At 41.9% G+C, this 12,471-nt stretch overlaps 1 protein-coding gene across 3 annotated transcripts in view; it reads left to right on the plus strand.

Annotated features, from left to right (window-relative positions):
* The window catches only part of SECISBP2L (SECIS binding protein 2 like), a 63,227-nt gene extending 57,967 nt beyond the window's left edge, over nt 1-5,260 (plus strand). For all 3 annotated transcript variants that reach the window (XM_019797866.2, XM_011222824.3, XM_011222825.3), the window contains one exon: nt 984-5,260. In XM_019797866.2, coding sequence (XP_019653425.1) covers nt 984-1,666 — 683 coding nt within the window. In that variant the 3' untranslated portion in view covers nt 1,667-5,260. The remainder of the gene's footprint in view (nt 1-983) is intronic.
* The last annotated feature ends 7,211 nt before the right edge of the window (nt 5,261-12,471 follow it).

The raw sequence follows: 12,471 nt of genomic DNA on the forward strand, positions 1-12,471 counted from the left end.
GCTGTTATAAAATAAATAAGTCATGGGGATATAACATATAGCATGGCAACTATAATTAATAATACCGTATTGCATATTTGAAAATTGCTATGGAGTAGATCTTAAAATCCTTATCAGAAGAAAAAAACTTTTGGTAACTGTATGCTGACAGATGTTAACTTGATTTATTAAGGCAGTCATTTTGCAATATATACAAATGCCAAATCAGTATGTTGTACACCTAATATAATGTCATTTGTCCATTATACTTCAGTAATCAAAAAATGAAAAATGAAAGAAAAATACAGGAAAAATGTGGGGTAGGAGAGCTGTCCTGTGTCTCATTCTTAGTATTTTTTTTTGTTTTAAACTGACTTCCTGTCATTAAAATGATTTCGATTATCACCACTGTATTATATAACAACACTTCTTTGTTTGGCTACCAAATTCAGTTGGTGAGCCCAGCTACATATATTATAAGATAGATTTTCACAAATGTTAGAAATGCACGGATGGCTTCTTTGCTTGTTATAAGAGGAAACAAGTCCCATTACAGGCTAAGACAGTTCTCTGATGACAGTGGGAGCATGACACAAACATGTCAAATTGGAACTATTTCTGCCGGACATCTTGGCTTTGCCATCTGTGACTTGTGGATCTTGGGGCCCAGTACACCTCTAGGCCAAAAAGAAAAGGCAATTCATTGAGTCTCATGAATAAATGGATTTTATGTAGAAGCATTAATGAGCTCCTGTTGTTACAAGATCTTGTGTATTCTGAGGCGTAAATACACTTACTTTTGGCTCCTTGTTTCTTTATCTTAAATGCACATTTTTGAGAATTGTTTTCCCTTTGTAACATTTAAACCAGGACTAGAATAAACTTTTAATTTTTCCAACCAGTTGGTGAGCCCACAAATTTATGTAGTTTGTTCTTCCCTCTTTTAAGAGTTACACGATTCTGGAACTGTTCTGGTTTTTAAAAAATCTGTTTGGTATTTGCAGAAACAAATTGGAGAAACATGGTGGAAACCTCAGATGGGCTGGAAACATCAGAAAATGAGAAAGCGGTTTCTGGTAAGCATAGCACATCTGAAAAGCCCAGTAAACGTCCATTTGATGCAGCCCCTGTTGGTAAGCAGCCGTCGTTACTGGCTGCGGGCAGTACTACCTCAGCTGCAAACCCTGGGAGATCCACAGCGAGCGATAAAGAGGAAGTGAAGCCGGATGACCTGGAATGGGCCTCCCAGCAGAGTACAGAGACCGGTTCTCTGGATGGCAGTTGCCGAGATCTCTTGAATTCTTCCATCACCAGCACCACCAGCACTCTAGTCCCTGGCATGCTTGAAGAAGAGGATGATGAAGATGAGGAAGAGGAAGAAGATTATACTCATGAACCCATATCCGTAGAAGTACAGCTCAATAGTAGGATCGAGTCGTGGGTCTCTGAGACCCAGAGAACAATGGAGACTCTTCAGCTTGGAAAAACCCTTAATGGTTCTGAGGAAGAGCGTGCAGAGCAGAGTGGAGAAGAGGAGGCAGAGGCGCCCGAAGTGCTAGAAGCAGGGCTAGACGGGGAGGCCTGGACTGCTGACCACCAAGCAAGTCAGGGGCAGCAGAAGCCTGGCAGCTGCAGCTCGCTGAGCAGCGGGCCCTCTGATCTTAGTTATCCGCCCCCAGGTCTGTAACTCAGGAAGTGGCCACTGTCTGTCTCCAGCTCTGTAAGGGTTGCAGCAATTCTCTTTGATGCTTCATCTCAACGTTTTGCACTGTCCAGTATTTGATATATGTATTTAATTTCTGACAAATATTTTTGTAGCTGTCTTTTACTTGTTTTACTATAATCTGTAGCTTAACTTTTAATTAGCATCTAAGTGTCTTTTTAAGAGCTGTGTGGAAATTCAGTATTGTTTGAGCTTATTTTGTTATGGAAAATAATGATTAAAATAGAAGACTAGGTTTAAAAAAAGAAAATAAATACAAAATGCCTATTTAGAGTCATTTTGAAAGTTAAAGATCAGGGCTCTAAGGATAGGAGTAGTTACCAATGTTTGCTTCAAGACTATGCCTCCTTCGCTCTGATTTGATCAAATGTTGTTTGGGCTTTAAAAAAAAAAGAACTGGAGGTAGATTTGGAAAACTGAAGAAAAGGCTGAGGTAGCTAAGCCCACAACTGTTTTGTGTTAAAAATTGATGCGACTTTTCTTTGGTCCACAAATGTTTATTTCAGAAGCCATTGATCATTGCAATCAGTTAAAGTTGGGATGGGCTAAAACAGAGCAAAGGAGCCACCATGATGCATTAGAGCTGGCCTTACTTGTGGGAAGTGATAGATGTTGTCTTTAGTAGTGAAAAGTCACCCATGATAGGACCTGACAGGTTCTGTCTCATATTTACTTCTTACTTACCTCAGGAATGCTCTTGTACATACTCATATTTACATGAAGTTAGGCAAATTGTGGCAGGTGAATAACTGTAACCAGTTGTATGACTGCAGCACTTACGTGTAAACTATTCCGAAACAGAGTCTTATACTGGTGTGTTCTCTTGCATGCTTTTGATTTGGGACCCTCTGGATTTGCTGTCTGGATTTGATTAGGTATCCAAACTTGTCCTGAGTGAAAAACCATTTCACCTTTTAAAAAAAAAAAAACCTATTTTGTCCCTAGCCTTGAGCACCTGCCACATAACACCAACCACAGTTACTGATAGGAGGTCAGGGAGAGGAACTTCACACAGCTTATAATGTGTATCCTGATAATCAAAAAGCTGGAAAAGGAAGTTTTGAAGAAGCGAGGAAGTTGTTCTAATTGTGCTGAAACTATTAGATGATTTAGAGTGCACAGATTTAGGCAGGTATTACTTCTTGATTGCTATTATTTATCTCTGCCCTTCTCTAAGAATGTGTATACCTGCTTGGGAGGATTTAAATCTACTGAGCTAAAAGTTTTATTTGCTGGTCAATCACCTGGTAGTGACCCCTACAAGTTAGATGACCTGGAGGGATTTCTCTCATCCCCCCAACTCCCTGCTCCCCCCCCACCCCCAACTTCCAGTCAACCACCCACATGCCCCTACGCACAGGCTCCAGCTTTACACTCATAAGTTCCCACAAGCAGGCACAGAACTGAGGAGGGAGGGGTACTTTCCCTGCTCTGGTGTCATGGGGCAGGGCTTTGCCTCACAGAGGCAGGAGAGAAGAATTGGGCAGGTTTTTACTGAACTCACGGGACTACTGTGCTAGTTTTGATGTTTTATAATGCTGGCATTTAATACTGGAGAGATGAGATTCTTGGGTGATGATTTAGTTATTTGTGCATTGTGAAAGTGTAGGAGCATTGCTGTATAGAAAATGTCAGCCTGTCAACTTTATTAGTGTGCTAAAAGGGGACATATTGTCCTGTCCAGTCTAAACTGTTCTCCAGTATAGACGTCATAGGCACAACGTAGTTAGTCTAGTACTTAAAGGAACGCAGCATGTAAGGAATGAAGCCTCTGAAATAGTGATCATGGATGCATATGTGGCAGACCTTACTGTGTCTACACATTTGGAAGTGTTAGTCGGTTTAAGGAAATGATAGAGATTTTGAACTACTGACAATCTTAAAAGTGAATTTAAAAACTTTTCATACTTTCTATGGTGTAAATTTCCTTTGCTTGGTGTCAGTGATTCAGATAACTCTTGATCTTGAGGTATTGGCTTTTCAAAGGTTTCTTACATTTTATATCTCTTCTGAATGAGAATTGTCATTTTACATTTTTGACATTTGTATCAAAAGAGAAGTTGAGGAAATCTTCAGAACACCAGTAACTTTTAAATTTACTATAGACTTCAGAAGTGTTCGATTATGTGTTCGATAAATGCTCTTGCACGTGCAGGATCTTCTGCCAGCAAACCCAAGGGACCACAGCCTTTTTTATATGAGACAGGTCATTCTAGAGGACTATCCAAAATTTATTAAAGGAAATGCTACTGTGTTGAAAGTATGCTAAAATAAGTATTAATAATGTCTTTATAATTTGTTTCCTTTAGATAAATTCTGGAATTTGTATATTCTATACAGGAGGAGGTGTGAAAATTGGGAAGGTGGTTTTTTGTTTTTTGTTTGGAACTGGGAGTGGGTGGCTCTTCGGAGACCTAATGGGAAGAGTAGGGGGTTCATTATCACAAGAAATAAAAACCATAGTGATTTTTTTCTTAGTGTGTAGAGGTTGTTTTATGGCAATAATTAATATTAGATTTCTATTTCAGTACATAAGTATATGAATTATAATATGAATTGCACTCCCAGAACTAGATTTCTGCTTCAGTAGGTTTGTTTGCTGTGAAGATTACTTCTCAAAAGACAAATGTTCATACTAGCTTAATTTTTGGTTTAAATATGTTTGTAAATGATGTAATATATTTCTTTTGACTAAACATGGGAAAAATAATGTGTGTTATACACTGAAAAGTTTTTAAAGGCTTTGATTGGAGGTCATTTTTGCAGAGAGGGTATTTTATATGCTTCCAGTATTTGGAAAAGAATTAGTCAAAAGGAATTCACATAGTTTAAATATTGAAAAATTAGTATCCAAATAACGTACTTGTCTGATTTCTTAATAAGCTGGGGGAGGTGGGTGGGGTGGGGACTGTACTGTGCAAACGAGTAGTGAACGCTACATTCATTTTTCAACTCTTTAACATAAAACTGTTAAATCTTAACACATTGTTACTTTAATATATGTATAAAGAAGTATTACTGTTTGTAAAGCTGCTGTTTGCTTTAAAAAAAAAAACCTGTCATTTAAGTATTTTCTGTACGTTGTGCCAACAGATTAAAATATTAACTTATTCCATTTAAAACCTAATCGTTTTTTGCTTTTTAAAATTTTTCTGTGACATAATTTATTAAAGACATCTTCTTCCTCCCTTCCCCCTTCCAGCCTTTATACACATCACAGAATAAGCCAAACTGTCTACCTAATCCAAAATCTGAATCCTAATTAATGATAAAAATTTAAACTTTGTTGGCACAACATACCTTAAAAGTATTTGTGTTATTTTGTAATTTAATTTCTAAATATACCACATGAATTTATAATTTAATGTCTTAATTGTAATGCTCCTAATAAAAAAAGCTAGCAAAATTAGTGAATTATAACATGAAAAGATTTTCATCTTGTTCTTTTGTTGTATGAAGGATAATTGGTATTTCACATTTTAGGGGTAATAACAGCTTTTTTGCACTATGTAAATACTAGTGGAGATTCTTCTGTAACTAATAAAATGATTATTGAAATGTAGTCTGTCATTTCAGAATAGGTACTTGAGGGAGTCATGACTTGCCCAACATGTGGGATAGAGGAAAAAAGAAGTGTGGCTTGTTGCATTGCTTGGTGTCCTGATGGGTTTGCCAGAGGAGGTTGTAAAATCTACAGGAGGAAGTTACTAGTAAAAATTTCCATTTGGAAGGGTTGGTGTCATCTGTGGCGCGGGCCGAGGCATCTGCAAAGACCATCCTGGCGTTAGGAGAAAGCCCCTTCAGATTTCTTCTCCTTTTTATGCTCGTTACTCTGTGCCAGGCTCTGTTCTAAGCCCTTTCCTAATATTAATTCATTTAATTCTCACTACAAACTTCTGAGGAAATGCTGTTTTTCACTTTTTAAATGATAAAATGGTCATGGAGATGTTCAGTAGCTTGCCCAAGATCCCTCAGCCGGTGAATAGCAGAACTGGGGATCGGTCTTAGTCCCACATCAAAGGCCATGCTTTTACTCACAATGCTTTGTTGTGTCTTAAGACAAAATGTTCAGAGTTGCAAACCAAACGGTGTTTCCCTCACCTTCCTCAGGTGTCTTCTGGAATGTGAAGTGTGCCAGGACTGAACTGATTTTCTCAGGGACTGGATTTTGTTGAGTCCCACCAAGAGTGGTCCCTTGTCACTACGTCACAGTAAAATGTAGGGAATCTGAAGAGGAGGCTCGTCTGTTAGAAAATAGGATCGCTAATTTTCGTAATGACATGGATTTTTACTGATCACAAAAAGAAGGGAGGGAAGCCTCAACAGTTGTATCAGAATATTCCCCCTTTTGACCACCATTTGTATCATTCCCAATTGTTCTTTTCCTAACAGCGATCAGTTTTTCTTTAACTGACCAGAAGAGGGTGTGCACAACACCTGAAAAGTTAAAGGCTACCCAATAAAATTAGTAAGTGTTTAAAATGGGGGGAGAGGGAGGAGAAGTATCCTAAGCAGTGGGCCTTGCCATAAAAGGTGCTTAGTTCTAACGCTAAGCACAGAACTCCAGAACCATACATTTCATTTTAGAAAGAGAAGAGAACACAGTCAAGACATTTAGCTCATATGTTAAGCTGTTAGGTCTTTTTTTTTTTTTTTAAGATTTTATTTATTTATTCGACAGAGAGACAGCCAGCGAGAGAGGGAACACAAGCAGGGGGAGTGGGAGAGGAAGAAGCAGGCTCATAGCAGAGGAGCCTGATGGGTTCGATCCCAGAATGGGGGACTCACACCCTGAGCCGAAGGCAGACGCCCAACCGCTGTGCCACCTAGGTGCCCCTGTTAGGCCTTTTGACATTTCTAAATTATTTTGGCAATTCAATTAATATTTTAGCTTGGCTTGGGTTCTGGTGTTACATGTGTGAAATAAGGTACGTAGCTAATTGCATAATAGGTATTGAAGGCAGCCTTGTGGATTGCAAAGCCAAAGCATGCTCTAAGAGCTTCCGCCGTGCCAGGTTTGGAAAAATGGGAGATGTTTCCATCCTGGACCCAGGCTTGATCCCCGTATTTCTCCTTATCCTACTCCTCCCATTACACTGAGTAATTAGTTGACAGCTCTGTGGCAGTCAGAGACATTTACTCTCGCAGAAATGGGTTGGATAACTGGCTACGACTAAACTGCTTATATCCAAGGTTTCAGTCTGGAAGCAGGGTTGGGAGCAAGTAAGATACTGAGTTGCATGAAATTTGGAGCTCCTACCTGAGCATCGTGTCCTTTGTCCAGTTACCGAGGGGCCAAAGACAGGTTGGAACTGTGAGTTGGTAACCTGTGGGTTGGAGCCTGGAGTGGTATAGGTTTGAGGAATGAATGCTTCGTCTACTTGGAGGGGTCAAGGCTTGGTCATGGCCTTGAATTACCCAGAGGGAACAGGTTAATAACCACAGCCTTCCTACAGTGGGACTCGGATTTAAGGCAGTGTTGGTTGTACTCTTATTTACTGGGGTAACAGGAGTAAAAGTGGTACCTGCTGAGGCGTGCAGATTCCCTAGGTTGTCTTTGGTTCTCAGTCTCCTTTGTTTACCTGAGTTGGAGCACTTCCATTGCTTTACAAACCCTCATATTGAGAATAGGATAATGAATTGATATTTAGCCAGTTAATTTTGTTACCTCTGGTTAAAGAGGAGAGAAAAGTGTGAAAATTATTGGTTTCTCAATTATAGGAGAAATGTTAGAGGTCATCATTCCTGTCATTGTTTGTCCGTGCTTTCCCCTTCCTAAAACCAGTGTTGTAAAGCATATGGTGAGTTTCTGACAAGTGCACCTTCATCGTGAAGTCTCGGGAATCAGGGACTACCCTATCTGAAATTAAAACCTCTTCATCACTTTCTTCCTCAAACCTGCTCTCTCTCTCTTTTTTTTTCTATTTACATTTCAACTTCCTGTAGATTTTATTCATCTTATCTCCCTCCCCTACTAAACTCTGTCGGGGCTGAGTCTTTGGATTATTTTCCTGTTTTATCTTCGGTGCCTAGGACAATGCCTGGCACAAAATAGACTCTCGGTAAATCTTTGTTGAATGAATGAGGAAAGGAAATCAGATTGGCAATGTAGTCCTGCTCTGCAGCGTTTACGCTCTTACGGACTGACTCCTGACTACACCTATTTTTTTTCACATTTGTTCAGAGTTGGGGTTGGAGGAAGAACTAACCCGAATCTCAAATAGAAAAGCCTCACCCTAGACTAAGGGGCACTCGAGTTACTCTGTATTTAATATTCCTATATTGCTTATAGTTGAAAACATGGTAAGTGTAGTAACTACGATTTCCATATAGAGGGAGGTGACACATATACGAGACATTTCTATGAGATTAACCAGGAAGGGGGCAAAAATGCACAGGCAATTTTCGGTGTATCCATAATGTTTTCTTATTATGCCGTGTGATCAGTACATGAGAGTGTGTCATATTATTCTTTGTACTTTTACGTGCTTGAGATATTTTATAAGAATAACCAAAAGGAGGGGTGCCTGGGTGGCTCAGTTGGCTGTACGTCCAACTCTTGATTTCAGCCCAAGTCATGATATCAGGGTCCTGATATTGAGCCTGGTGTTGGGCTGGCCATGGAGCCTGCTTAAGATTCTCTCTCTCCCTCTCCTTCTGCCCTTCCCCCCTCGTCACGCATGCGCTCGCGCTCTCTCAAAAAAAAATAAAAATAAAAATTTAAAAAAATAACCAAAAGTAACAGGCCAACTAAAACACAACCATTTTCTGTTCTTAACTGACTTCCAAACTTGGCACCAAATCTCATTTCAATATCTTGACAAAGAAAATTAGTGGTAGAAATGGAACTAGAAGTCAGGCTTAAACCCCTATCTTGATTGATGTAGCAAAGAATTAAGATGTGTTAAATAGCCAGTAGCTACAAATTTTATCTTCTTCTCATGAGCTAGAAACTGTCTCTCTTCATCCTTCACCTGGCCTAACCCTCCCCCAGTAATAAGAAATACGTCTCGCACCTGTGCCTCTCCCATCTGCTCTCTAGTTGGAGCAAGGTGCTTTAATCTTCATAGGAAGATTGAAGATTGTGTTGGCAACCCACTTATCTGGTTTCCTTAGCAACTGGAACAGTGTTTAAAGTGATAGCATCCCTTGCTCAGAATAGAAATTGAGTAAGCCTGATCACAATGCCCTGGTCTGCTCAGGGCTGCTTTACCTCTTCAAAGACTCTTCTTCACCTGGCTATTCATGGTAGCCAACCTTGGAAAGGATAACTATCTGGAATGTAATCAGTAAGAGCTCTGGATCTATACATAGCTGACTTCACCCTTGCCAGGCCCAGTGACCCTTCTCTCCAATCCCTGGAAATATTGAGCAACCAGTCTCTTTTAATTCAAGAATTTAAGAAAATTTTTCCGTGTTAAAGAACTATGCTAGGCATCTATTGTTTTGTCTGCTTAGTATGTCCCTTCTTCAGGGAATGGCTCCACACCCACCCTGTTCCACCTTCACCAGGGATGCAATCTCTAATTGCACCAGAAGCAGACAGACAGTTAACTGATTCTGGGACCATTGACTGGTCTGGGAATCTTCAGTCTACGCTGGCCAATGGGTTTCTTCCTTGGGATTTTTGGACTTGGGACTGAGAGTGACTCAGTGGTTTTGTGTGCTTGGATGTTAAGATTGGAATCTCCAAAGCCCTCGGTGGCCATGAGAAAGCAGTGTTGAACAGGTTTCCTTGCTGTCAGATGTTTTAGAACCTCTAGTATCTTAATACATTTTGACTCTCCATAAGGGGAAAGATTTTTTATCTATCCGGCAGCATTTCTCCAATATTTTGTACCCTTTATCATGGAGTTCTCCAAATGCATCTGACCCCAGAGTACTTTTCTCTCTGCAAAACTATGAACTTCCTAGGGAACTAGTTTTTCATGTAACATGCACTAAAATCTGTGGCTCAGACTGAAGTTTCCATGAGGGTAGGACACACACGGGATGTGTAGACTGCTCTAACTTGGAGGTTTTCAACCAGGGGTGATTTTCTGCCCAGGGCATATTTGGCAATGCCTGAAAACACCTTTGTTTGTCATAATGGGAGAAAGTGCTACTGGCATCTCGTGGGTGAAGACCAGAGATGCTGCAAAGCACACTGCAATGCCCAGGACAGCATCCCCTCCCACCCCACAGCAAAGAATTATCTGGCCAAAAATGTCAATAATGCAGAGGTGGAGAAACTGCACCCACTCCATGTCAGGATGCTGGGTGTGGTCTGTAAGGGTTCAGGGCCCCAAGTCCGTGGACTTGTACCCACACAGTGCATTCAAATACTCTTGACCTCTATTTCTGGCACCTGTTTAGATATTCTCTAATACTCCAGAGTAGACTTAGCCAGACTCATCCAGATCTTCGGGATAAAACAGGCCTTTCCCACCCCCTTCACTTCCTGGGGAAGAGGATAAGGAGAATTCACCCACAGCTTCTGATCGCATGCCAGTGCTTCCTCCCACGTATCCCACTTACTTTCTCCCATCGCATGAGGAGGCGTGCACGGAGCAAAAGGGCAGGGAGGCACCTCTGCAAGGGCTGCTGAGTGAATACTCCAAGAAGAGCGTGAGTCACGTGTCAGCAGAAGGCCTGGAGAATGAGCTGGTCTGGCCCTGACCGCACAGCTGACTCAACAAGATGGGTGAAGACTGTGTTTTATACGACACTGAGGAGTGGACTCCAGCTGCCTGCCCTGTGAGCAATATCCCTGAGCCTGACACACTGAAGCCTCCGCACGTTCCTCCAGCCTCCTCTCAGGCAACAGCTGCCCGAACCACGCCCCTCGGGAGGATCACTGGATGAGGGCTTAGAAATATTTGCCTGGGTAGCATCTGTGTTCCTGGGAAGGAGAACGGAGCACCAAGCCCCTGCCTACAATGGATCCACTGTCTTCCTAAAGACATCGTCACATCCTGGTCTGCCTGAGCAGTGAGGGGGTCCCCAGATGTGGGACTTCATTTTAAAAACCAAAACAGTCCCAGGTCATCTGGGGAGAGTTGGTCACCCTACTGGTCGAATACATAGGGAGACTTACTAGTCATGAAATGAGAACCCTTGTTATATTTTATTTGAATTAATTGATTATTGCTGATTATGTGCTCATGATTGAGTTAGGTACCGTGGCAGAGTGCCGAGAAGTACATGCAGTCCCAGTTCACACATGTTGTGTGCTGAGAATGTATAAACTGTTTGCTTGGGACTCAGAACATTTTCCCGAAGAAACCATGCTAAGTGCTGATAATACTTCCAAACGAAACCCCAGAAGCCCTTAAAGATAACTCATATGGGAGGTGAAGTGATAGAAACTTCCCCAGACCTATAGGAAACAATGCTGTCGCAAATGTAGTGTCCCAGCTGCAGGGCTTGGACACTGCTGTTGTGATCTCCCCTTGTTTCTAGGAGAACGTGTCTGCCACTCAGCATGAGAGCTGTACAGTCACACTTTCCTGGCCCCCCTACTAATGCATGCAAATGAGCATATCCAGGTGCACGCATGAGAACACACACACACACATGCACGTGGTCCATTTCTTACCCATGGTCCTACACCAGAGGGGAAGTGCGAGATTCAAGGTTTCCTTGGTGTCCGTCAGGTGGCCCTTTCCACTGCTGGGACGTTCACGTCTTGAGATAGATAGACACCTTCCTAATTGTGGCCTCCAGAGGCTGACGACAGAGGTGAGGAAACAGCAGATGCCTCAGTCTGTCAGACACACAGGCCAGGCAGCATGTAGGTCAGGACAACGTGAGCTGAACCCAAGGCAGAGTTTCTAGGACATACAATCTTTGGTATGGAGAGAACCAAAGACATGATTCAGTTCAATTCCCTCTTTTATAGAAGAGGAAACAGACCCAGGGAAGTGAAGAGACCTGGCCAAGTTCACTTAGACTTTGGGACTGGAAATTTTCTGTCCCTAGGCTCTTGCCCCCTCCATCCTGTGCCTCAGAAACTAGAAAATCCCCTGGAGTTCTCCCCCACCCCAATTCTACTTTTGAAAAGAAGATTCTGTAAGGAAAGCTTTGTTATCTGGACAAAAAAAAAAAAAAAAAAGCTGGGCTTGCTAAATCGGGGTCATGGAACTCCTGAGGCAGAGATCGCCAAACTCTGCCACCCCCTGACACCACAGTTGCTGTGGCTTCCCTGCACCTGGAATCTTCCTCTAACCAAGCAGAAAACAGCAACAGGGCAGTACCAGCAACCACCAACAACTTCTACCATCATCACTGTATTTATCTCCACCAGTCGGAGAAGGGCTGCCTTGTTTCTGGCCATGTTCTCACCTCCGTGGATGTTCTTAAACCCCAAGAGCAAAGAGACCACTGTCTGTGGGTGTGTTAGGGTGATTGAAGGGGAAATACGAAAGCTTTGCTTAAAGATTTCATCCTGGAGCTTCATGCTGCTCTGGCCACGGATGTCGGCTAAGCATTTAAACCTCTTTCCTAACCTGGAAATGCCAATTATCTCCAACAAGGCCATGTTGCTTTTTACGGGCTCCTCAGGCTTGCAGAGTGGGAAGATGTGCTCTGGATATACAACTATGACACCCCGATGTATTGCAGGTGCACGGTGGTACACACCTTGCGAAAGGTGCTTGTGTTGATGATCTCATTTCACCCTGCGGGGGAGATGGGGCAGCTACTCCTCTACCCATTTTATGGATGAAGAAACCGAAAATAAATTTGATTATTCTTCAGACTTATCCAGTGGCAAAGATGAGATTAGAGTC

Source organism: Ailuropoda melanoleuca, chromosome 5, assembly GCF_002007445.2.
Source record: "Ailuropoda melanoleuca isolate Jingjing chromosome 5, ASM200744v2, whole genome shotgun sequence".
NCBI lineage: Eukaryota > Metazoa > Chordata > Mammalia > Carnivora > Ursidae > Ailuropoda > Ailuropoda melanoleuca.